Here is a 27,658-nt window from a genome sequence, read left to right as displayed (position 1 = left end):
ATCTAAATGTCCATTGACAGACGAATGGATGGATAAAGAAGATGTGCTAAATATATATAATGGAATACTACTCAGCCATAAAAAAGCCATAAAAAAGAACAAAATAATGCCATTTGCAGCAATGGCAACTAGAGGGATGCAACTAGAAATTATCATACTAACTGAAGTATGTCAGAAAGAGAAAGACAGACACCATATGATATAACTTATATGTGGAATCTAAAATATGACACAAATGAACCTATCTATGAAACAGAACCAGAACCATGGACATAGAGAACAGACTGGTGGTTGTCAAGGGGGAGAGGGTTGGGGGAGGTATGGAGTTGGAGGTTGGGGTTAGCAGATGTAAGTTTTTATATATAGAATGGATAAACAACAAGGTCTTACTGTATAGCACAGGGAACTATATTCAGTATCCTGTGATAAACCATAATGGAAAAGAATGTTTATGCGTATAACTGAGTCACTCTGCTGTACAGCAGTAATTAACACAACATTGTAAATCAACTATATGTCAATAAAACAAAACAAAAGCTATTTGTTCAGCAAGCTACTAAACAGAAACCACACATTCACCAAGAACACTTGGTTTTCAAAACTTTTAGTCCAAGTCCTTAAATAGCCCAAACTCATAAAGGAATCCAAACAATGAAGTAGGCTACTTCTATCCCTTCCTTTTATATTCCCATCATACCACAAAATCCTTCCTTCATTAGCCTATATCTCCTGTGAACCTATCAACTTAAAAATGTCACTGTTTTCGCACTCAAGTTCCCTTTTCTTTTCCCCTCACTCAAACCTTCTTTTACAAGCTATCTGTACTTCCTCTTGTAGAAAACTTTAAAAACCAACCTGGGAAGATGGACTTTTATAATGACAGCATGAGACACTCCACTGACCCGTTCCCAGTGAAGCTGGTGAAATTATTAAAACAAATATTAAAGCCTCTGGAAATGGTCCTAAGGGCAAACAAGAAACTTCCATTCAAGAAAACCTACAGAAATATGGTAAGAAAGGTGAGAGTCTGTGGTGTTGGAGCCAAGATTGCTCAGCAGGGAAGAGATTCCACTCTGGACTGCTGAAGCGAAGAACACAGGCTGCCTCACTTCCCCAGCACCCTGTCAGAGGGCCTTCTTCCTGGTTAAGTGCAGGGCATCAATGTTTCTCATCTGGCCCTCGACCACCTATTACTAGGCTAAGTTCTGGGGGAGAACGGTCAAGAAGTTGGGAGCTCCTTTCTTTGACCGAGTTCCCACTTGAGAAACAGAGACTACCTTGGGCATAGCACACTAAGAATACTGAGGCCTTGATAGTCCTTGCCCTGGCTCATGAAACAGTGGTTCTACGCCAAGAGAGGCAAGCCAAGAGAACCTCAGGCTGCTACCACCCCTCATCCCACCTCCATCTAGGGTCCAACAGCTAGAGTGGGGGTGTCACAGAGAAGCTTGCCATCGTCCCCAACCCTAGCTCCAGAGCCCTGGCTCAAAGATTTTGCTGAGGGAGAAGGAGAGGGAAAGGCAGGACATAAAACAGTTCCTAAACTCTTCCCACACTTTGATTGGATTTGTGTGTAGAACAATGTCCCAGGGCATTGTTGAAAACAAAAGGCACAATGTCAGAGATTTAACACTCCACTAAAATAATCCAGGCAAATCACTAAAACACAAATAAATAAATAATAAATCCTGGGAGAGGGGGACCAGTATCCAGAGTTACTACAATATATTATCTAAAGTATTTGGTTTCCAACAAAAATTATGAGGCATATAAAGAAACAGGAAAGCATGATCCCTAAAGCAGAAAGAAAGCAGTCAACACAAACTGCCAGTTAAAGTGACCAGGTATTGGACTTAACAGAAAAAGACTTCAAAATAAGCCCTTACAAACATGTTCACAAAAAAATTTTTAAAGCATGATTAAAGGAGTAAAGGGCGGTATTATGACAATGTCACATCGAATATATAATATCAATAGATATAAGAATAATTTTTTAAAAAAACAAGTGGAAATTCTGGAGTTGAAAAATACAATAGGGACTTCTCTGGGGCACAGTGGTTAAGAATCCACCTGCCAACGCAGGGGACACAGGTTCGATCCCTGATCCGGGAAGATCCCACATGCTAAGGAGCAACTAAGCCCGTGTGCCACAACTACTGAGCCCGTGCACCACAACTACTGAAGCCTGCGCGCCTAGAGCCCGTGCTCTGCAACAAGAGAAGCCACCGCAATGAGAAGTCTGCGCACCACAACGAAAAGTAGCACCCGCTCACCGCAACTAGAGAAAGCCCGCGTGCAGCAACAAAGACCCAAAGTGGCCAAAAAATAAATAAAATTAAAAAAAAAGTACAATGCAATTTTGAAGTTCACAAAAAGGGTTCTGAATAGTAGATATGAACTGTCAAAAGAAAAAAAAAGTAGTGAATTCAAAGACAGAGAAACAGAGGTTATGTAAGCCAAAGAACAGAGGAAAAAAATGAAGAAAAATAAACTGAGCCTTAGAGAAATGATACCATTAAGTATACCAACATACACATAAAGGGAGTGCCAGCAGGAGGGGAGGGGAGAAGACAGAGAAGAGCAGAAAAAATATCCAAATAGAGGTAGGTAGCTAGTAAGTCCCCAAGCCACAAATTATGTGATTTCATTCATATGAAAATCCAGAATAGAGAAATCTATAGAGACAGAAAGTAATCAGTGGTTGCTTAGGGTTGGGGGTGGTAGATGGGCTAGGAGGATGATGGGTGGAGGGTATGGGGTTTTGTTTTTGAGGTGATAAAAATGTTCTAAAATGACTGTGGTGATAGTTGTAATATATCTGTGAATGTACTAAAAACCACTGAATTGTAGGTTTAAATAGGTGAATTATATGGAGTATGAATTATATCTCAATAAAGCTACTTTAAAAAAAACTTAACCCAGTTACCCAGAGATAATTGCTCTTGTCATTGCTTTGGTATGTAAATGTTTAGTTAGAATTATCTGATTAAAGAAACAAAACCATAAATGACACAGCTCCATTAAAATAACTTAAAGCCCCTTTTAAGGCTTATGAAAAACAAAGATTTGCTGAATGGCTACCATACCAGGTACTGACTGTATAAAGCATTTATTTGCTCACTTAATCCCCCCAAACCAGGCATTAGCACACTGTACATAACGAAACAGTCCTAGAGGTCTAACAAACGCTATACACTGGAGCCAAAATTGGAACCTAGTTTCCTAGCACTGCCACAACAGAATACCACAGACTGGGTGGCTTAAAAAACAGAAACTTATTTTCTCACAGTGGAAGTCTAAGATCAAGGTGCCAAGAGGGCTGGTTTCTGGTAAAACCTCTCTCCTTGCTTACAGACAACCACCTTCTTGCTGTATCCTCTCACGACTTTTTTCTCTGCACACATACTCCTGGTATCTCTTCCTTTTCTTTTAAGGGCACCAGCCCTACTGGATTAGAGCTCCATCCTTACGACCTCATTTAACTCAAATTACCTCCTTAAAGGTCCTATAACCTCAAATACAGTTACATGGAGGGTTAGGGCTTCAACATTTTGGGGGATACAATTTGCCCATAAAAGAACTCATAACTCTGCCCATAACTCTGGAGCCAGTTCCTGAGGCTGATTTGATTACCGACCTGTTTTCTGCTGGAATACATGCTCTAAAGCTGGTCTGAAGTTATCTGACAAGGATGGTCATGGTTTCACGTATATTACTGTGCTTGATCCTCACTCACAATAACATGGTGAGGCACATTGCAAATCATTTCCCCATTTCACACAACAGGTTCAGAGAGAGCAAAGAGCCTTGCTGTATACTGCATACTTTATTAAAAAGTTACATGAAGATATATGCCAGCAAAATGAGGGCCTAAAGCAAGAAAGAAGAAAGTGATCCAGAAAATACTGGATCCAAGTCAAGAAGGCAATGATGTCCTAAACCCAGATGACAGAGGTCTGGCAAACCAAGAGAGAAGTCCAATTTGGGGAAGGTGATGAAAACTCCAAGAAGGAGATCTCCAGGAAATAGGGAATGAATTGAAGAGGCAGAAGACATGAGAAGAGGTTCATTTTTCAATTAAATCTTGAAGATTTGGTTAAGGCAACTTGGTAAGAGAATAAAAAAGAATTCAAACTTGACTCTAGGACCATAGTGCTTTAATGGCACAAAGATTCTGAAACTGGAATATAGAAAAGGAAGCATAAACTTGCATATTAGGCAGCTCTGCAATAAAAAATATTGTATAGACCTAACAATAACAAATATTTCAATAAGGGAAGATTTAAGTCTGAACAGAACATAAATGTTATTATATATAAATAAGGACGTAGTTCAATGAATGAATTGAAAATAGTGACATAACTAGATTGGGAAAAGACAGAAGGGAAGGTGAGAGAGGATATCACTTAGCTAAATCTTCATCTATCTTAGCAGGAAGTCAATCAATAGAAAATATCTAAAGTCGCTGAATCAAGACAGCTGTATGACTTTGTTGAGCAAAATATAGGTAACATCATAATTAATTACTATAGCTAACATTTACTGAGTACTTACCACATAATGAAAGTCATTATATTTATTAATTCTCACAATTCTATGGGATAGGTACTATAATTAATCTCTATTTTGTAGATGAGGAAATTGAGACACAGGTTAAATAACTTGCTCAAGGTTACACAGTTAGTAAGTAGTGAAGCCAAGGAAAGAATCTAAGCAGTCTGGCTTCAAAACCTGTGTTATTAATCACTGCCTCTTAAAAGTTGTTAAAAATAGAAATAGTACTTATGGCTGCTTCTGAAGAGTGTGACCTAGGGGAGGAAAGTAGAGGCTTTAGGGAAGTAATTGTTGATTTTAATTCTAAGTCCTTCTGTTATATTTGATTTTTAAATTATGTACATTAACTCAAATGAAAAGACAGATAATATCAAATGTTGAAAAGGATGTGAAACTGCTAGTGTGCCATAACTACTTTGAAAACTGTGTGGCAATTATCTGCTACACAGGGATAGATGCTTAACCCATGACCCAGCAACCCTAGATATCCAATAGAAATATGCATAAATGTACACCAAAAAACACGTATAAGAATATTCATAACAGCAATATCCAACCGTCCATCAACAATAGAAGGGATAAATTGAGGTACATGTGGAAGACGCCACAGCAAATATAATAAACAAACTACATCAATACACAATAACATGGATTAATCTCACAAACACACTGTTGAGTCAAAGAAGCTAGAAAAACGATGAGTGTAAACACTATGGCTCAATTTATGTACAGTTAAGAAACAGGCACCTCCCTGCCCCGCACCCAGAGCAATGGTGGTAGAAGTCAGGATAGTAGTTACTCTTAGGCAGAGCAGGGAAGGTAGTGTAGCATATGAGGGACCTTCTGGATGCTGGTAATAATTCTATTCCTTGTTCTGAATGCTATTTTGTTCATTTTGTAAAAATTCATTGAACTATATTTTTACAGTTAGTGTACTTTTTAAGCAGTGAGTTACACTTCAGTAAAAGTTTAAAAGAAAAAACATGTTTAATTTAAAAATATGTGTTACTCTGATAACATTTTTAAAATACATATTTAAAATTTTACACCTACAAGAGACGCCAAGCCTTCTTCTCATATGTGGATCTGAGATACTCTTTTTTAACATCTAAAATATGTTTTTGCTCCAAGATGTTTCTTCAAGACTGTTCTATAAGCACCCTGAATGCCAGCTGGTGACATCTCCATCACATGGCAGCAGTAAAACCGTTTGCAAACACTGTGATCTTTAGAGAAAAAGGGTTTACTACAAACCCAATATAAAAATATTCTGCAGTCTAAATCTACTCTTAACTTCAGCATGGGTTCTTGTGTCCTTGCCAAAATAATAAATCTGCTAGAGTTTTCAACTCAATAAAAGGGAAAACTTTCTAACAATTAGAGCCAGTCAAAAAGGACACAACTGTCTCAATGCACTGCATGCCTTCTATCTCTAAAAATATTCAGGTAGAGGTTGGATGAGGCTTCGTCAAGGAGGGAAGGTGTTGTATAAAGAACACAAAATTTAGAATCATACAAACATAGATTATGGTCCCAACTCCTAGAGATTTGTTTCAGAATAATCAAGGGAGGGGAGCGTGGGAAGATACAGATGATCAAAAGTGGCCACAAGTTAATGATTGTCTGGCTACATATAATGGGGTTCACTGAATTCTTAACTCTTAAGTTTGAAATTTCCCATAATGGAGAATTAGAAGTTTGCTGTGTATACTAAAACAACTTGGGTTCTCTCTTCCTGTTTCCTTTCTCTTCTATATTTTCCTTAGCAACATCATTTGCTCTCACTGCTTCTATAAATTCCATATATTTATGCTTAAAAGTAAATGGAACACCTTTTCTTCCAACTTGCTCCTCCTCTGTTTTACTGGCACCACTGATTTCATAGACTCTAAGAAACCTGAAGTTACCTTTTACTTCCCCCTTTCTCCAGCCAACCAGTTCCACCTCCATTTCCCCAACTTTATATTGCTAAAATATATCTTCTACTTTTCTTCTGTGTTTCCCACTGGCTTGGTTCAGGTTTTCAATGATTACTTAGAATTTTATGACTTCTAAAATTGTGTTTCCTCTTCTTAAAAAAGACTATTTTCCTTTATTTTTTATTTCTTAATGAACATTTAAGATTCATATATAGAAGCTAAAGCAATAAGTCAATCATGAAATAACATACAGGGAAATAAAATGGAAAATAACTCATTTACAATTTCTTGCCACAGAAGCACTACACACTGGCTGCAGTGAGGTGTGGTCAATGTTTCAGACAGTGGATGCTCAGGCTAAATGCCAAGACTGTCATCACACTACTTTTTAAGATCTTTTCTTTCTTGATCATTGTTCAGTTAGTGGGGGGAGTCGGAGGGAGAGAAGTAAGTTTCATTCCCACCTCCCCCACAAAAAATATTTTTTAAGCAGTTAAATTTTTCCTTGGGGAAACATTGTATCTGTTAATCTAATGTATCATATATTTCTGTTATTAAATGTCTGCATAAATATTTGTTTATTCTATTTCTTAGCATAAGATCATGCAGTACTTTTAATTTCAGAACAGTAAGAATTATCAAAGGTAATTAGTTTTGTACATAAATGCCCAGTTTCTTTTTCAATGAAAAATGTGCTCTTTGTGATATGTGTTTCTTGTGAGAGTTGGTCAAGTAATAATCATGCAGTATTTCCTAAAATATTTATTTGCTGGGAAAATTTGTATGAAATGACATTCAAAGTATAAAAAACATTGTTAGGTAACACTTGGAACAGTTAAAAATATACTTGTTTGTAAACTATCAATGTAAGATATTGAGCATCTGAGTGTCAGAGCCATTGTCTCCTGTTTTTCCAGAAAGTGGCTTGATTTGTCAATGTGACATCTTTGAAACATCTGACATTATATATAGAAACATCAAGGCAATACTATTTGTACATATTATTAAACATGCAAAAATTTCCTGAAAGATAGTGCCCAAATAAGGGAGGTGTCCCAAGCTCAACCTCTCCTTGGTGCCTGTCACTGAACGTATGGCTGTCTTGGAGTTTGGGAGCATGGCAGCTCATTTTGGAGAGGTAGCCCCTTTAATCACTGGCTTCCTATTCAAATATGTTGCCCAGTAAACTAGGCTGAAAGTGCCAAACAGGACTGGGAATATAATTCGGGACATTTTGTCGTTCTTGCTGATGCTGTTGTAAGTCTTTTTGTTTTCAGAAGTCTTGTCTTCAGGTTTTACTGAGGCTGAAGAGGCATTTGAGGTCCCTGCGGGGGTCTGCTCCTTTGCGATGTTTGGGGGGTGGGTCATCTTTCCAGTAGTATAAGCATTTGTTGATTTATTTAGTGTAAGTTCACACTCCTTTTTCTTGATCTTGGCTGCTTCCAAGGCTTTTTGGCCGTCCCAGGCCCAGCCTGTCTTTGTGAAATAGTTGACGGTGGCAAACTCGATCAGCGCAGAGAACACAAAAGTGTAGCACAGGGCTATGAACCAGTCCATGGCCTTCGCATAAGCCACTTCGGGCAGAGAGTTCCGGGCACTGATGCTGAGGGTTGTCATGGTCAGCACCGTGGTCAACCCAAACACTGTCCCGGCTGGGACTGATTCTCGGTTCAGCCAAAAGGACAATTGCGTCAAGATCACAGTCATTATGCAGGGGAGATAGGTCTGAATGACAAAGTACCCGGTCTTCCTCTTCAGATGGAAATGAGCCGTCATGATTGTGTATTCACCTGTGCTGGTGCTGATGTTCTCTGTGCCCACTGTCTGCCTCATCAGGTGGTATTGGTTCAGCCTGGAGCCATCTTCTGCCACCACCACCGACTTGGTTGTGCTGTTGGTCCAGACATAGACAACTTCGGAATTAGGATATGCACAGCTGCCAAATCTCAGAGGGCAGGCATGGGCCTCTATCGGGAAGTCAAGCTGCACTGGGCGCTCTGCCGAGATGGTCAAGCGCACGGTGTACAGCAGAGTGCCATCCTCCAGCCGCAGCAGCTTGTTGGGCGTGGTCATGTTGTGGGCGATGGACTTCTTCCCATTGTGGAGGAAGATGTCTGGAGTCCAGATTTTGCTGGCAAGGAGGTTGTTGAGGGGCAGGCGCTGCATGGGACCTTTAAACTGAAGGCTTTCGTCTTTCCAGCTTTGTCAGAAAAACATGTCTATGGTGCATTCCATTTCCGTGTCAGACACTGGGCTGAAGTTGGTGACGCAGATGTCCGTTCTCACCTGAGTACTACGCTCTCTGAGCCCAGGCCTCAGTCTGCTGTTGTAGCCATCCAGGAGCCCATCCAAGATCCTGGTGAATACTGTGATGTTGTCATTGGTTTCATCTTTTACAGAACTGGTTGGCATTAGTGAAAAGCCAAAGTGACTGGCTAAGTTCATGGAAATACAAAACAGAAGGAGGCTTTTGATCATGATAAAGCTAGAGAACATTCCATTGTCCATTCCCAATAAGAATAATAGCTGAAGCAGATGAATTTGGAAGAATAACTGTTCCTTTCTCCACCTTGATCTTGAAGATTTCTGAAATATTTGCCACGCGTTCAAAGTCAGCAAGCTACTCCTTGTTCTGCAAGGTGCCTGCGCGCCGGCCCAGGAAGGCAAGCCGTTGGCGAAGGTGCATCCTCCTCCTCCTCCGCCTGCTCTCAACCAGCTGGCAGGAGCGGAAGGCCAGTGCGGCGTCACCGCCCCATGCCGCCAGCGCGACCTGCCGCCAGCGCGAACTGCCGCCAGCGCGAACTTCCCCAGTCCTCTCGGGCCGAAAGCCTCCGGTGCCCCCCGCGCTCCCACTGCCACCCTGCGGCTCCGCTCCGCAACCGAGGCCGCGCTCTGCCCTCCTGCAGATCCCCCCCACCCCGCAAAAAGACTATTTTCTTAACCAAAAACAAAAGTCTGTGCCTTTTATTTTCTTTAATAAAACGTTACCTCACAGGATTATTACAAAGATTTAGGAGTTCATACATGTGAAGCACCTCGTAGAATTCCCAGCATGTAACAGGTACACGAATCCTGGTTTTCTTCCTTCTCTGTGCTTGAGTCTCATCAAACTGGCTCCTTACTGAATCCCTAAAGATATCATACAGTGTCCTGATTCTGTTCCTTTGCTATTTCTCCTACCTACACTGAACTTCCATCCCATCTTCCTATGTCTAAAGCTACACTATTCCTTAACAATCAGCTCAAATGTCACCTCATCCCTTCAACAAATATGTATTCAAGAATAGAGAGACCAATCAAAGTCAGGCACTCAGAGACTACAGTCTTATTTCATGGTCAGGGAATACAAGCGTCACTACATCCCGCCTAAGGAAGAGAGTAGAACAAGTAGATATAAATTAGGTAATTGGGAGTCCTGTGTGGTTTTTGCCTTTCAGTCTGACAGTCTTGACTCTCTCACATGAGGAACTAGCAAACATAAGTGTGCTCCCAAATCTCCTAAACCAAATATATAAACTAGATAAATCAGTGGTGATCATTTCAAAATGTGTCTTCATTTACATTCTTCAGAGGCACCTCAGTGGTCCTTTAAATAATGAGTTCTCCTGCTGCATTTAAATATCATCACAAACCTCTATTAGCCATAACTTGTATGGTGCACATTATTATGCAAAGTATGGCACACTAATACAAAACTACACGTAACTAGAAAGAAAACAAAGTACAAATAGTTCGAAACATTCTTAATTTTCTATATTCGTAAACCATGAACCTAAATTTCAAATCTATTTTACGTAGACAATTCCACTGATATTACATTAAAAAGACAATTCATACACCAAGCTCCTCCGCACTTAGCAAGGTTAACACAGCCACATTATTTCTCCTGAGAGACATGTCTGCCTGCTAATCACTCTGATCCCATAACTAGCCCCACACGGTAAGCTCCTCTTCACTATTCAAGTTCTCCTTCAGAGTCACCTCCTCTCTAACCAGCACCCCTACCACCCCCCACCATCTGGTCATTGCTTCCCCATCTGTGTTCTAAAAGCACTTTATACACACTTCTGTTATGCCACTAATCACCCCATTTACATGTCTGTCTCTCTGTAGTTCTCCCACACCTCCCACTCCTCCCAACTAAATAGGGAGTTGCCTGAGGAGGGGAAACAGGCAGGTAGTACAGAACTGTGGTAAGAGCAGACTCTGTAGCCAGACAGCTTGGCTTGGTATCCCATTCTGCTACTTAGTAGCAATATGACCCGGAGCAAACTCTTGCCTTTAAGCCTCAGTTTCCTCATATGCAGAAGGAGGATAATAATTACACCAACCTCACAGTGCTGTTATAAGAATTACATGAAATAATTTAAAGCACTTAGCATCCCTCACTTCTCAGCTACTTTGTGACATGGTAGTTTAAAGCAGTGTTAAGGACACAGGATTTAGTTAGGGCTTGGTTTTGAATTTTAGGTCCAACACTTATTAGCTTTGAGACCCTGGGCAAGCTATTTCAACTCTGAGAGCCTCAGTCTCTTCATCTGTAAAAGTAGGATAATAATTAGCACCTATGTTAGGGTTACTGTAAGGATTAGACAAGAAAGTTCACATAAAGCATCTGGCACAGGGAAGTGCTCTAGAAATATTTCCTATCAAGCTTTCTATTTATTTATTTGAAGGCTGGTCTCCTAGAGACATGTCAGACAGCAAACTTCTTCCCTTCCACAAGGAACCATATCAGGACTCAGCATTCGCCACATATAATGTTCAAGGTTATAGCTGTTTGTCTTCCTTGGACTTCAGATTTCCCATGGCCATGATTTCAGTCACTATACTAGTTGTCCTTTGTGAGGATATAAACTTGCAAGTGCAAGGAAACAAGTTAATAATAGCCAGTGCGCTTCCTACCTTAGGTATCACCTTTATACCTCCGTGTCATTAAGCTTTTTAACTAAGGCTTATATTAAACTGAATATATTAAGAAACTGACTTAAGGAAACCCATGCAGAATTGTTCTATTTATGGAATTCCTTGGTGTGCACTAGGCTGACAAAGTTCGTACTTGGGAAAATGAGTTTAATTTCTGTACTCCTAGGGAGAAAAAAGTACTCCTAAGTGGTAATGAAACTAAAACGAACAAGGATAACAAATACTGTTACAAAGAAACTTTTCCCACCTGCTCATCCATACACCGTCTACCTAATATGAAAGGTTCACTTTTATCTAAACTCCTAATTCTGCACAGACTGATCAAGATCTAAAATGCTTCAAAATTTTCTGAAGCGGTTTTATATATACGTCGAACAAGAGTGATAATAGAGGCTGCAAGTCCCTCATAACAGAACTCAATAGCTGGTGACTCAAAGATGAGTCAATGTTAACTGATCTCCTATGCAGGAGAGAGATAAAGTATCAAATGAGATGAGTGGCTCAGGGAACCAAAGTAATTCTCTTGACCATGTCTAATAAATCGCCTATCTTTTTATGTTCATCATAACCTACAATGTGAAGGTCTCTTACCATAGCCTATGATCAATTAAATTGAAACTCTCAGCTTTCACAAAGCTAAAAAAAAGGGCAGAGCAATGAGAACTGTCCTCAAATCCCAACTCCTTCTATTCCTCTCTACCAGCTTTCCAATACATGCCTTTGAATAAGGGAATATAAAAATTACCACTTTACATGACTCTAGCACATTTACAAATTACATAATAATTTCATAGACATCCTTGATTCTCGTAACTCATAACAATGTACAGCATTATAAGTCTTATTTTACATATGAAAAAATTAAGGATGAGGAAGTTCAAGTAATAGCTTTCTGTGATCACATAGTAAATGGTACAGTCAAAACTGCAACACATCCACCCAGCCTGTGCTCCTTACAACACCAAGATGTACAAGCAATACTATAAAGCAACAAAAAATAATGTATGTATTTAATATTCATTAAAGCTGACTCAGAAAGTGAGGCAATAGGGGTATCTCCTTTACATATGGCCAAAAATAAATAAACTTCAGGTTAGACCAGCAGTTCTCAAATATTCTGTTCACAGGGCCCCTATACATTTTAAAAAATTATTAAGGACTCCAAAAATCTGTTGTTTATATGGGTTATATGAATTCATATTTGCCACATTAGAAACTAGAAATAATACTTTTAAACATAAGACTACAAAAGCTCACATTCCATTAGCCTTCAGGGTGATGATGTCATCGCATATCAGGAAACTCCTGGAAAACTCCATTGTACACTTATGAGAGAATGAGAGTGAAAAAGGTGAAAACATGTTTGTATTATAATGAGAATAGTTCTGACTTGGTAGACTGCCCTGTAAGGCTCTCAAAGTCCAAAGGGGTCCTCAAACCATACTTTGAAAACCATTAGTAACAACTCTTAGTCATGGCAAATCTTCTTAAATTCCAAGTTGTAACTCATTATTTTACTTTAAGTACATTGTTTCTCACACTAGATTAAAAAAAATCTTGAAGGAAGGAAGGACTGTTTTATTTATTCCCTCATTGCACTAATTCTCTTTGCAGTGCACTGTGCCCTGGACAAAGATGGTATCAAACAATTACTGAGTAAACTGAATCTCTTCTGAAATCTAGTGGATGGGGGAAAAGAAAACATCTTATGCCAAAATTATCACTTCCCTACTATGCAAAGATAAGAAAGATGAAGTATGTAACACAGAGGTCTGTCTTAAGTCAGTGAGCTGTATTGAACAGACAGAAACTCCATTCCAGATATGAAGTAAGAAACAGCAAAAGATCTGAACAAGAGAAATGAGGCAAAAGTTAATACTTTAGGGTTATAAATGTCCAGCTTTCCCCTCAATTTTCTCTATCCAAATAAAAGTAGCAAAGCATTTTCTGAACTATAAATGATTTTTAATATTATCCACATCTATGCTACACTTAGTTCATAACCCAATCACCTAACTAAAGTCAAACTTATTAAATGAAAATATATTAAAGATGATTTGTACCTGCACATTTAGGAGAAATTCCTACATTAGACCTATGCAGAAATAACAGAGAAGTGAATAATAAGGCCACCTCATTCTTTTCTCTAAGAACTTTAAAAACTTTAGATTTTTGTTTCATTCAGTATCAAAAATTACGAGTTACATGACTTACCCAACTATACACTAAATAAAGAAATCCACAGTAAACAGATGTTCCTCATCATATAATCCTACTATTTCAGGGCAAGAGGCCGAGTTACTTTCAAGAAAAACCTTAAGACCACAGAGGCTCCAACAACTATTACCACAGATTCTGGTCTAAAACGCTTGTTGACTGGCATGAATCTCAGAATGAATCCAAATCCTAACTCTATAGTACTAAAAAATTCAAATAGTTTGAATAATTTACTCAAATATTTTAAGTAAGCAATTTACCCCTAAAATGGCTTATAATTTAGATAAATTGCATTCATGGGCTTTACTACAGACTAAGATGGTCATGAATTTTCTCCTTACACTTCACTAATTTCAAAATAGCTGAACTAAATTCAATCTGTGCTATCTACCACTCCAGCAACAGTAAACAAAAGCAATCATATTTTGCTACAAACATTTACTTAAATTTTTCCCATGTCAAGAGTCTGCAATTCTAGTTCTGATTAAAATCCAAAGTTAAATACTGAGAACTAATAACCTTTCCAAATATTAAAATAGATGAGACATAATCTTCGTAAACTTTCCAAAAATAATATTGTACTTAATAATGGTGAGAACAAAACAAAATTTTCAGTGTATTATAAAAATAATTATCACAATGAAATTAGCTATGGAAGAATGGCTCTTAACTTCAGCCTCAGCAAGTTTCACAGAACTAAAAGCTTTGAATTATTTACTTGCTTGACCAAATAACTAAGGTAGCGAGACTGTGTAGTCAGCAACCACATTCATCCTTAGTAATAAGTATGAGTATAATCTAATATGCATGAAAAGCTATTGTGTGAAAAGAACAATGAGTGCGCACACCACACCAGATGCACTATTTGGTAGATACTGATGTCTGCATGAAACAGCTGTACTAAGAAAACAACACAGTCATTTTTCAAAACAGAGATTCTTGTAGCCAGCTACTAAACAGAAATAATATCTCCCCCATTATTGCTACTTAAGATTTTACAGCAAAGAAAACAATAGTCACTTATAATTGCAGATTATATAGGAGGATATGGAGTTGATCCTGGCAGAAACACCATTTCTAAACATACTTAGGTTACAAATACCTATCCAACTGGCACATACCTCACCAACGAAACAAGTACACATAACAGGTACTTAATACAAAAGAATAAACTCAACTAAAACATCTTTACTATGCTTGCTAATCAGCATTTTTGTTGTAAGTACATATCAGGAAGAATTATGCTGGGGAGTGGGAAATTGTGTAGCTTTTTTTTTTTATCAAAGTTATGCAAATCAAAGCATGGACATTCCAGTAATCCACCTACCATATCATCAGCCCCATTCTCCCTACAATACATGAAGAATTTATGGGCATAAAGATCCAATGGGCTGATTAGAGAAGAAATACATGTTCTAAAGCATTCTGCTGGTTTGAGGAAAACTGGTAATTATGCACCAAACCAGTGAAAATAAGTTTTATTGTTATTCTATATCAGTCCAAGGGAAGGATGATAATCTGTGGTTTATCAATATTGGAACTTTCCTAAGAATGTGAAATTAAAAACCAAGGCTTCTGGAGTGCCAGAGAAGGCTGCAAACACATTTGTGTTTTGTCTTTGTGTGTGGGAATGAGAGGAGGAGAGATGGTGTCAGTAAGGTGCCTGACAGACCTTGAAGTCAGCACTGTGAACTGTTGGAAACCTCAATCAGCATCATTCGAGTGCGTGTGCGTGCCTGTGTGTGTGTGCCTGTGTATGTGTAGGGGAGAAGGCATTCCTCTTCAATACTGATTTTACAATCAGAACTGGGTTATATATCATCAGTCTGTGTTTATAACAACAACCTTCAACCATTAAAAAAAAAGGTTAATATGGTCTATACATTCTATTTAAAGAAATTCAGTGAACGGGTATTCTTTAGACAGACTAACTTCAAAATCCCAGGACTTCAGTTACAAGGCTGAGTTCATTTTGTGAAAATTTATTAACTGTATACTTACGATTTGGGCAGTTTCTGTATATACACACAGAAATACACACACACACACACACATACACACACACACACTGTGTCAGTAAAAAGTTTGTGCAAAAAAAAAATTCTGTGTTTAACAGGCTAGCGTACTTTTTTATATAGGATAGTCAAAAAGTGATATGGAAGCAAGGAACTGAAAAAGTGAAAGGGTGAGCTCTTTGGCTATCTGTGGGAAAAACATTCTTGGAGAAGGTCTAGCAAAGGCCTTGTGATGGGTGCAGCTTGGAGTGTGAGAACACCCAGAAGGCCAGAAAAGAGTAAGTGAGAGGAAGAGTTATAGAATATAAGAGTTACAGAAAATAAGGTATGGCCAAAAGTGGAGTAAATCAGTAAATGACTTAGACCTATGCATAGTGCCTGGAGAAATGTCTATGTTACACCTACAAACCAATTTTCAGGGTCACATTTATATTATACTCTCCACTTTATTATTAAGGAGAAAAGGATGGGGAGATGGAGAGGGAGGGGGAGATGGGGAGGGGAAGATGGAGAGGGAGGGACAGAGGGAGAGACAGGCACCTCCTCAGCATATAAGAGGCTTGTATTTGTGTGTTTGAGCATAAAGCTGGGTGTACAACTCAAACTTAAGGCTTCAGTATATCAGAGGAATGAAATTAAAACGGAGAGGAGTACATTTATTCAGCAGGTATCATATGTGACATTTATTATCTCCAATTAGATAGATATTATTTCCGTTTCCATTTTACAAATCTGGAAACTGAGACCAAGAGAAGATAAGGCCTTTTGTCCAAGGCCTTTTTGCACGGTAGAGTGCTGAATGCAAGTATACGTTAATTCAAAACTCTATCTACTGGAATAGACAATTTAAGTACTTCCCTATAGCTTCAACCAAAAGAATGAAATAATTCCATGGTATTGCCAGTCTCTATGTAGCACCTGCAGTTCTACTCATTTGAAGGTAAATATTTAACACTTACAGCTCATTTTTCCCTAGTACAAATATAGTAAGTATGTGGTTTTATGGGAGTCCTAGCAATTTGGCAAGAGAGATTTCGAAACTACTCTGTAAAACTTCTGCTAATGACCCAGTAGTTGCTTTATGACTTTCCAATGAAGTGTGAAGTGCTCTCATGCCATGCCCAAAGTGCTGGTAGGTCCTATGACTCTATAAAGGAACAAAGGGATTTAACGGCACTTGTTTCCTGGTGACACTGTTCTGAGGAAACGGAGAATGTGAAGGGAAGAAATGCTGGGTCAGTATTTAACTTCTAAAGTAGATATTTAGTGGTAGAAACTAACTAACTTGTTCGTATTGAACAACTGATTCAGAAAGTCTCAGCCTGCTATAGGGAATCTTACTAAGAGAAAAAAAGAGACAGGTTATACTTTCTTGGATAGTGAGAGGTTTTTTAGAAATGCCTGAGCTGGGGCTTCCCTGGTGGCGTAGTGATTAAGAATCCGCCTGCCAATGCAGGGTACACAGGTTCGAACCCTGGTTGGGGAAGATCCCACATGCTGCGGCGCAACTAAGCCCGTGCGCCACAACTACTGAGCCTGCGCTCTAGAGCCCGTGCTGCACAACAAGAGAAGCCACCGCAATGAAAAGCCTGTGCACCGCAACGAAGAGTAGCTCCCGCTCGCCGCAACTAGAGAAAGCCTGTGCGCATCAAGCAGGACTCAACACAGCCAAAAATAAATAAATTAATTAATTTAAAAAAAAAAAAAGAATAGAAATGCTGGAGCCATTGAAGGCATACAAGAAGGACAGCAAAAGTATTAAGTGCTTAATATTTGTTTTAGCAGGTTAGTTTTAGTTATATTTATGGAAAGTTGTATCCCTCTGTGTTTACTATGCAACCGGGAGTTAATGACCCCAGACAGGTTTCCAGAGGACTAAAAATTCCATGAAATTAAACTGTTTATGCATTTTTCTGCAGAGTATCCACAGTTTTCATTAGCTTTCCAAAAAGGACCCTCAAAAAAAGGTTTAAAAGTACCTTTCAACATATATGCGTACACGTTCCTTTTTTGTACGCACTTAACCATAGTTTTTTTGTTTTTTAGGGTTTTCTGTTTAAGGGTTTAGAGCAGGAATTAGCAAACCATTTTTTATAAAGGGCCAGATAGGATATATTTTAGAATCCGTGGGTGCATATGGTCTGTTGCACATTCTTCTTCTTCTCTCTCTCTTTTTTTTGAACAACTTTAAATGTAAAGTTAAAAAATGTAAAAGCCATTCTTAATTTGTGGGCCTAACACCAGCTTGTTTGCAAACTCCCGGTTTATTCAGAGTAACCATTGATCTCTCTCTGCAGAAGTAACACAGCATGTCTTTGGGAGTCCAGGACTTTTTAAAATTTTTATTATTATTATTATTTTTACATCTTTATTGGAGCATAATTGCTTTACAATGGTGTGTTAGTTTCTGCTTTATAACAAAGTGAATCAGTTATACATATGTTCCCATATCTCTTCCCTCTTGCGTCTCCCTCCCTCCCACCCTCCCTATCCCACCCCTCTAGGTGGTCACAAAGCACGGAGCTGATCTCCCTGTGCTATGCGGCTGCTTCCCACTAGCTATCTGTTTTACGTTTGGTAGTGTATATATGTCCATGCCACTCTCTCGCTTTGTCACAGCTTACCCTTCCCCCTCCCCATATCCTCAAGTCCATTCTCCAGTAGGTCTGTGTCTTTATTCCTATCTTACCCCTAGGTTCTTCATGACATTTTTTTCTTAAATTCCATATATATGTGTTAGCATACGGTATTTGTCTTTCTCTTTCTGACTTACTTCACTCTGTATGAGAGACTCTAGGTCTATCCACCTCATTACAAATAGCTCAATTTCGTTTCCTTTTATGGCTGAGTAATATGCTATTGTATATATGTGCCACATCTTCTTTATCCATTCATCCGATGATGGACACTTAGGTTGTTTCCATCTCCTGGCTATTGTCAGGATTTTTTTTTTTTTTAAAGGACTTTGAGAAAGTCACTAAGCCCCTCAGTCTCAAGTTTCCACATCTTTGTAAAAATGAGATACCGACCTCTCCTACACAGTTCCTTTAACTATTAAGAGAGATAGCAAGTGTATGGAACTGCACACACATTTCCTGGCATATAGTTAGCAAACTGATTTTATTACCTGTGCCTCTATCTCATATGATAAATTAGTAATATTTATAAGTCAATATTAAGTTTTTGGTCAGGCATGCTCCTCCAATGCAATCTACTTTATAATGATCTGCTTTGGCTACTACTTCTAGTAACAAAGTAGGGCTTTCCCAGAAGCCAACAGACCTCTACACCACAGATTAGAATCCAACAGTTTCCTCATAATTACTCTTCTCCTTTCAATATGTAAATCAAGTTTCTAGAGCAAAGATTTAATTTTCAATATATTATTTTCTATCTGAAGTGTTTTAAATGCCTAAATCATAATAATTCAAAACAGCTTAAGAAAACCCAACTTGCAAGAAGTTATTAAAACCAACACTAAACTGGAGCATACTTAGGTGTACCAAGGAAACTAAGGCCACAAAATATTATACAACACAAAGTAATCAAGTATTTGCCTAGCAGAGACACTGATCTCTCCTCTGTTTCTCACAAAACTGAAGGTCTTAAATGTATCCAAATGTCATTATAATGAGCTTTAATTTAATTGTTCATTGCTTTCCCCTGGAAGACTAACCAGCTTGAAAGCATGAACTCTGTTTTAACCATTTTTTTATCACCATACTCTCACACAACAGGAGGTATGGTAGTCTTCAGGAAATAGTTACTGAAAATAAGTGTCTATTTTTAAAATGACAACTATCTAAGAAAATGATCTTACAATTCCATTTATATAGAGATACTCATCTGAGCAGGAGTACAAGAAAAAGCATAATAGATAAAAGAATAGCAAATACATTACATCATTACTCCAGAACAGCTAGCGTGATACCCCAATGTCCTTGTCTCCACTCTCCCAAAGTATCAAAGGTGAGTTATATTTCCTACTAACATTAGTAAGTAACTAACATTAGTAAGGAAAACTAACATTAGTAAGTAAAACTATGATTCCTACTTACTAAAGTAAACATTAGTAAGTAACTAACATTAGTAAGTAAACATTAGTAAGTAAAACTAACATTAGTAAGTAAAACTATGATTCCTACAATCACTAAGGAATTTTAGCAGCTATTTTAAAGTATTTTCCAGCCTAAGCAAAGATACCTTTTATAAGTTGTCTATATATAGAAACAAAAGTATGAAAGCGTAAGTGAATAAACACAGCACATACACTTAACTTTACAAATGATTTTGTCAGCTTTCAGCGAATTTACTTTGAAAGTTTTTACAAAGACATCAATTACTATCCTTACCTCAAATAATCAGTAAAATTTAAAATGTTATAATTAACATTAAGAATATATGTTTTTCTTCCTCATCTCAGAAGACCAAGGAAGAAATAACACAATTACAAGCCACATTATAGAGTATGAGGCTTTCCAGACCAAGCCTAATTTAGTTCTCTGAAATTAATGGTATATTTAGAGAAGATGTAGATAAAGATGCTAAAAGACCCTATCTAACTAAATACAGTCCTGTCCTCGCCTCCTCAATCTCCAGTCACTAAGAATATGTGAAAGTTTTCTACAAATACATATTGGAATATTTTCAAGAGTAAAAGAACAAAACAGTTATGACAAAACAGTCATGTTCAGAAGACATTCCGTGAACCTGAAAAGTGAAGTTTCCCCCAAATATTTGTTCCATACTCATTCATTAAATTCAAATGGTGTCAATAAGTAGATGCCCCCTCATTTGTAAGTCAGAGAAGTAAACACTTATATATAGTTAATTAATGACCCAAACCTTGCACTAAAGCAAAAGTCCACCAAACTCAAGGTAAAAGCAGCCACTGTCTACTTACTATCACTGTACTGCAGGGAAACGAAAAATGTTTCAAGGGATTTTTAAAAGATTTCTAACAGAATGATTTTTTTTAACATTCAACATTATAATGATAATGTCTTTTATAAAATAAAGTTGCTCAGTGAAAGTCTCTTCGAAGACATAATGTTTAAAGAGGGACAGAAATTATCACCCTCTACTATCCAGCTGTTAACTAACTCTTCCCATTTTCGATGAAGAGCAACAGTAACGCTCCTCATTTAGTAAGCATCTCAAGTTTATATTGCCAGGCCAGGCAAGTACCATCAGTAAATGTAGCAAGTGGGTGGGAACTACAAGCTACACGTAAGAGGTTCCTGCAGCTGCTACTAGACTCCATCTCTCCATCTTATTATTGCTAGGACAAATGCAGGCCTAGTGCTACCAGATCTTCCAAATTTTCCTAAGAAAAGCCAGAAATCCAAATCATGCAAAACTTTCCATTTTTAAATGTTGGCAATTAAGAAATAAGAAAACCACAGTGCAGGCCAAATTCAAAGTACCTACAAACTGAATCTGGCCTTTCAGTATGCAATGACTGCTAACTACACAGCAATAATAACCCAAGGAACAGAAGCATCAGTAAGAATCTCAAATGTCAGACTCCCAAACCCTAAACTCCTCAGGACTATTACTCAGATTTCATGTTGAAGATGGATTCTCCATGTAGTCAAGAACACTGGTGGTAATCCTTCTCTCTTGAAGACTAATTTTTGACTAATAATAATTTTTTTAAAACTATGGCTTTTACTATTTTAAAGTATACATTTTAAGAAAAAATCAAAACAATGAACACTGAGATGGTGAAATCAGAATATTAGTAAAAATTAATAAAATTAGAATTATAATATGTAGAAAATGTATACTTATATAAAAATACTATAATGCTTTACAAACTGTGTTAGTTGGGTAAATGTCTGTCAGCTGGGTCCCCAGAAAGCAACCAATCATTTGAGCTCCCTTCTCATCTCTTTATGAGACATCAAGAATGGGTAGTCCTGATGGGCCACTTTTACTTTAGCAACATGAAAATAAAAAACAAATGAAGAGGGGGAAGAAGTGACAACGATGTTAATTGGCAAGGTATTTCTGTTTTATAATAATTTCAAGTGCCAAAAGATCCTAAGACTCAATACAATTTTCGTTACTGCTTTAGCTCTAAGTAGATTAGATAGCTAAAAAGGATAAACTAGCAAGACCTTCTATTTAGAAATAAAATCTGCTGGATTAAAAAAGAAATGCTAAGTGGGGCAGCACCCAAAGATTTAACCTTATGATTTAACCTTAAAAGGATCGTTTCTCAAAATTTCCAAAAAAAATTTTTTTAAGAAAAAAAAAAAGCTTTATAGTCATACTCAGAGTTCTCAGTTAATTTGGAAGGCTACCCCCACATATTTTGATGACATACTTAAAAAAAAAAATCCTTAAGAACAACACAGCAGAGTTTAAGGAAAAAGGGCAGCTTGACTTTATCAGAACTTGACAGCTGTGTGATTTTAAGCAAGTTATTTAACTACTCTGGGCACTATCCCCTGATCTATAAAAAAGGATAAACCATAGCTACTTTAATTCTCATGATGAGAATTGTGATACATCTTAAATGTATTTTAATTCATTCTCTTAGCTGAAACTTGAATCTGTACCACAACATCAGTACTTTAAAATATTCCTGGCAGAACAGCTACACACAGATGAGAGAACTCAACACTTCTTGAAGCAGCCCTTTTCATCCTCACACTTCTATCATTTTCTTTTACTAACCTAAAATCAGCTTCCTAGTTACTTCAAACCCATCAATCACATTCTAGTTTAAATCTTATTAAGTACAGCTAATTCAATTCTCACTAAACTCCAACCTCCATAAGGACTGAGACTGTTCAGTATTGAAACCCCAGCACCTAGAACAATGATAAGCACATAGCAGGTGTACAATAAATATTTACAGATTGAGTGATATGTTCTGTACAGTATTTACTGATTGACCATTGAAATGCCTTCGAATATAAAGAGCAGGTGTGTATACAGGTGTGTATACTTCTGGAGGTGATCATTTAATGCTTAAGGTTTAAAAGTTGAAATATCATACATAACCAAACACACACATGCTATGTTTTTAAAAATCCCTTTGGATACAGTAAATAAGAGCAATTTTGCTACATTTTAAATGATGATGCTATTCAATGATACAGATGATAAAGTTCCTTCAAAGCAATAAACCTATTAATGGCTCCATAACTTCGAATCATAATTTCCTTCAGATTTAACTGAATTCCAAGTCTACATTAAAAAAAAACACCTCAAAATGACACATACCCTCACTACCACTGGCTATCCTACAAATAACCCCCAAATAATAACTTAGTCAAGTTTCATCACCTGAAAGTTACCCAGAAAACATCAGAATTGAAATTGTGATAGAATTATCAAAATCTGTAACAACTTTCTCTCATGACTTTCTTAGCCACACACTGCTATAAACACCTCACTGCTTAAACACTAGAACTCATTTATAATTTAGTCACTTATATTTCAGAGCTGAAAGAGTAGGTTTCATAAAGTTATGTTCTACTTCACAGAACAGGAAATCAAACAGTGGATGACCAGTTCACCATCCTCTGCAAATCTATGGAAATATTTCCATTATAAATTTCTCCTGCCACCTGATGGTTTTAAGCTGTCACTCTGTGATATTAGCGTAAACAAAACACAATTACTAAGGTAAATCTGCCACATAGCACACGTCAATACTCCACCCCAAACCCAAACATCAAATATTCCTGAATTATTTGGGTCACTGATGCTTGAAACTGTGGTAGAAAATCAGTGATCTAGAAACATGTAACTTCCACTAAAGGAAACTAGGTAAGGCAAATACCAGATTTACATAATTTTATAGGAAAGAACAAAATCTAAAAGCGTCAAACATTTTAATGAACACAAAATTAAAGGAGGACAGAAAGTAAAATTAAAAATTCATGTTTTGTAAGAAATAGCCATACATGACCCTTTCAACACCGACAAGCCTTCCCAGACCAAAGTGGATGAAGCCTCTAGCCCTACAAAACTTTCTTTCCCCTTCCACTTCCATATTAAAAAAAAAACAACCCAAACCCTATACATTAATCAAAATAGTATACTACAGAAAATCAAACCGCCAGATATAGGGAGACTTTAAAACAGTTAAAATCACTACCAATCTTTAAAATACTATCTGCAGGGCCATTTCGGGTACTGTGGGAGGAACTCAGAGCCAGGAAGAGCTGAAACGTGAGGGGCAGTCTGCGTCTGTGCTATAGAACCCACCCCCAAAGGGCAGATGACATTAACACAGAATGTACAGAGAATTACAACACGCACAGGCTCCCAACTCGTTACCAATCTGCAGTGGAAGAGTATTCCTTTCCAACAGACACTCCCTCTACCCTGAAAGTTGCCGAAGCAGCACAGCAAAACGGGCCTGCAGTTGCAAAATACAACAGCCCTGGGCTACCAGCACACTCTTCACGTCTGTACTTTGTGTCCAGGAACAATTTCTCAACGTGGCCAAGGTGATGCAGCAAAGCTGCCCTCAATGCAGCAACCACGGATAGAAGTTTCTCAACAGTCCCGGAGCCATCCCGGGGAGGAGGGTGGACTTCCCTTCCATCTTCCATATGCTGCTTCGACCCATGCTGACAGCACCCTGGATGCCCAAGAACACACAGAGAGGTTTCTAGCTCCCATTAAGGCCCTTCGGAAGCAAAGAACGTAGGCACTACCTGCCTTTACCTAGGGCCCTGTCCAGGGCTGGGAAGAGCCCTGGGAAGCAGGGACTGGGATTCAGTCGTGGCCCTTCCCACCCACGCAGGCGGCAGCGTGCCTCCAGGCCCGGGGTCCCAGCAGCCGGGCCCCCGCGGCCGGGCGACCCTTCCCCCCACGCCCCTCTCACCTGATCTTGTAACTCGGGAGGGTGTGCTTGCGCTTGATGACTTTCTTGAGCTGGTTGACGATGATGGAGGTCAGCTGCGGCATGGGCCGCCCTTCGAACTGGGAGCGCACCTCGAAGTCGATCAGCGGGTCCTCCACGAAGGAGAAGAACCAGTGGGTGAAGGGCACGCGGGTGAGGACGAAGCGCAGCCTCCCCACCACCCGGGACAGCTTGACGAACAGGTAGGCGGACTTGCCGAAGACCAAGTCCACGTCGATGGCCAGGTGGAAGCCCCCGCTGTACTCCACCTCCGCCTCGAAGGCCAGCTCCTCGGGGGAGGCGGCGGGCAGCGCCTCCCCCTCAGGAACGTCGGGCTCCCCGGTGGCCGAGGGCACCACGGGCCGGAGGAGCCGGATGGTCTTGATGAAGGGCACGGCCTCGCCCAGGAACACGTCCCGCAGGCTCAGCCCCTCCAGCAGGCGCCCGGCCGTCTTGGTCTGCAGCAGCTCCTCGAACTCCACCTTGATCTTCTTGGTGACCCAGCGGCGGGCCAGCGCGGTGTCCCGCAGCTCCCGGAACAGGAACAGGATGGTGGCGTTTAGGAAGTAGCAGGTCTCCCGCGCCGGCGGGGCGGGGGTCTCGGGGGCCGGAGCCGGGCCGCCCTCGGGTGGCCCGCCGGAGGGCTCCTCAGCGCCGCCGCCGCCATAAAGGTACTCTCTCAGGGCCAGGTCCGGCACCGGCTTGATGTAGCGGAAGCCGTCGGCCGCGCGGGCGGCCTCGTCCGGCGGCGGCTCGGGCTGTTTGCGGTAAAGCAGCAGGAACTGGGTGAGCAGCGTGAGTAAGGAGCCCAGCACGGCGGACGCCAGGATCATAAGCAGCAGCCCCATCCCGCCACCGCCTCCGCCCGGAGCGCCCGCGCCCTGGCCCCCGCGCGCACAGCGCGGCTTTCTTCACGGCGCCCTCCCCCCTACCTCCATCTTGAGGACATCGGGCGGCGGGGTCTGGGCGAGCGGCTCCCTGGGCCTCGTCCAGGGGCTCCGGACGGCGCACTGCAGCGCCCCAGCCTGCGGCGGCCCGCGCCTCCTCAGAAGCTCCCGGAGGCTGCTGCTGTGGTGGCGGCAGCGGGGGCGGGAGGGAGCGGAACGGCGCCTTCCTCTGGCCGCCGCTCATTGGACGAACGGCGAGTGACGTCAGGAGCGTACTCGCTCCCGGCGGCGTCGCCTGGCAGCCGGCGCCCGGGCACGCGTACGCGGGTCCTTCTTCACCTCTCGGGCGCCCTTCCAACCCCGCCCCCACGCCAACATCCCAGTTCCCCGCGATACACGTGGCTGTCACTTCTGAAGCCGCTGCGCGGATCTGGGAGGATAACTGGGGCCACCGGTTGGAGGATAAGGAGGCCGGGCGGAGATGTCGTGGCGGCGCGTTCTTGACTCCGGTCATCCCGTTATCTTCTAATGCGCCCATCCCCCCTCATTGGCCGCGGTCCCTGTTACCCCTGCTGCAGTGTGATTCTTCCACTCCCGTCCCTGAGAATGGGCTGGCGGCTTTCCCTGCCGGGCAGCGCCGCAAAAGATCTGAGTTGGCCGCTCGGAGACTTCCCAAGCCGAGGACAAGATTGCACTGCCTCTGAGACCGCGGTCGCCGACCATCAATCTGACCAGCAGACGCTCTGCGTTCGCGGAGGGTGGGCCCTGGGGAGGAGGGACAGAGAAAAAAGGAGTCAGATGCGGACTAACTTTACTACCTAGGCGGATATTTGAGATTTAAACGAGAAGGACATTAAAAAAAAGAGCCGGTTTGAGGAATGATGAGTGGGATGAACTTGCCAGATGATTGGAAGATAAATAGTCACTGTCAAGCTATCGCAGTGGTTAAGCCCCTAAGTGTATTACCACATTTAGTTCATTTAAGAGACAGTTATAGTTAGCCACCACCCATTTTACAGATGCAAACACTGGCGCAGAGAGGCAAAGGAAGTTGCCTAGGGTCACACAATGGTGCCTGATTTTGTCTAAAACTAAACCCTAAGTCCTTGGTCACTACTCAGTACTAGGATACCAAGATTGCTAGAGTTGGAAGGGGGCTTATTGGTTCCATGGTGCACAGGAAGGGGGAGTTAGAAAGGGGGGGGTGAGGAAAGACTTAAAGGAATTTTGCACAAGGTAGCACCTTGACCAAAGCCATAGAGTTAATGAAGCCAGGTTGCCCAGGAACAATGTTATCCTCCTGCCGTCTGGTTACCTCACAAATGCTTATGTGCTCCAACCACATGGACAACACAAAGATCCACCCCTAGTCCCACAAGGGTCAGATATTCCATACCTAAAAATCAGGTTGGTTCTGGCTGGCCTTAAGGGGCCAGGGCAGGGCTCCTCTTTAGCTCTGGAAGATCCCCAAGCCAGTGACAGTCCTGAGTCTGGGTGATTCTAGAACAAAAAACAGAATTCTGACCCAACTGGAGCAGGTATAGAACTTTGGAACCAAGCCGTTCTCATCTTACTTACTCATCCCCAGGCGTGAGACCAGAATGGCTCCTTTGCTGTAAAAATGTTAGCCTGCTGAGAGAGCCAGGCTCAAAACCACATTCCACATCCTATCGAAGTCCAGAGCCCTGCCGGGATATCTGGGAGCTCCAGGCAGCTTCTTTTCTTGTGATCATCTCTGGGCTGCTATCTCAGTTCTACACTGTTTCAACCCAAATGGGAAATGTAGACCCTTAATATCCACCAAAAACCTTATTTATAATACTCCTGCACCATTGTAATAAATGTCACAGAAGCTGGAGGTGGGGTGGAAGATTATCTGAGTAATTTTCACAGCACTGAGATACAATATCCTCAAATTGTGTATTAATCCATTCTGCATCTTAAAATATTCTTCAACTACCTCCTTCCCCCACAAGGAAAGTTGGTGATTTTCCTGGGAGTGAGTTCTCAGCCTCACACTCCATCTTGCAGGCTTCTCCCTTTTCTGCCCTCCTCCTACCTCATTAGTAACAGAACTCCCATTTGACATCCCATTGACATGAATGTCAATGCATTGAGATAAAAGACACTTATTCCCCAATCTCTCTTACATCTAGATGTGTCAGTGTTACTGGTTTCTGATATGTAAGAAGTTTTGTAGGACCTTCTGGAAGTCTCTTAAAGGGGACTGACTCAGCTGGAAGCTACACCGTTTTGCTTTCCTCTCTTTGT

General features: G+C 40.4%; 2 protein-coding genes across 3 annotated transcripts in view; both read right to left on the bottom strand.

The window, feature by feature from the left end:
* The window catches only part of PDZD8 (PDZ domain containing 8), a 100,653-nt gene extending 74,936 nt beyond the window's left edge, over positions 1 to 25,717 (bottom strand). Inside the window, exons 1-2 of one of the 2 annotated variants that reach the window (XM_082854651.1) lie at positions 25,433 to 25,717; positions 24,483 to 25,258 (exon numbers count right to left, since the gene is read on the bottom strand). In XM_082854651.1, the coding sequence (XP_082710777.1) occupies positions 24,483 to 25,258; positions 25,433 to 25,438 (782 nt within the window). In that variant the 5' untranslated portion in view covers positions 25,439 to 25,717. Of the gene's footprint in view, positions 1 to 24,482 lie in introns of both variants that reach the window. The other variant, XM_082854650.1, reaches the window with a different exon arrangement.
* Positions 7,599 to 8,996, bottom strand: LOC309971549 (gamma-aminobutyric acid receptor subunit alpha-5-like; the record flags this gene model as incomplete). Its single annotated transcript, XM_082854654.1, is given in 2 exon segments — positions 7,599 to 8,678; positions 8,682 to 8,996. Coding segments are annotated over 2 exon segments (1,380 nt in total). The 5' UTR covers positions 8,982 to 8,996.
* Positions 25,718 to 27,658: the final 1,941 nt, after the last annotated feature.

This window comes from Leucopleurus acutus, assembly GCF_964270905.1.
Source record: "Leucopleurus acutus genome assembly, chromosome: 14".
Classification (NCBI taxonomy): domain Eukaryota; kingdom Metazoa; phylum Chordata; class Mammalia; order Artiodactyla; family Delphinidae; genus Leucopleurus; species Leucopleurus acutus.
This window is presented reverse-complemented; position numbering and strand designations above follow the sequence as displayed.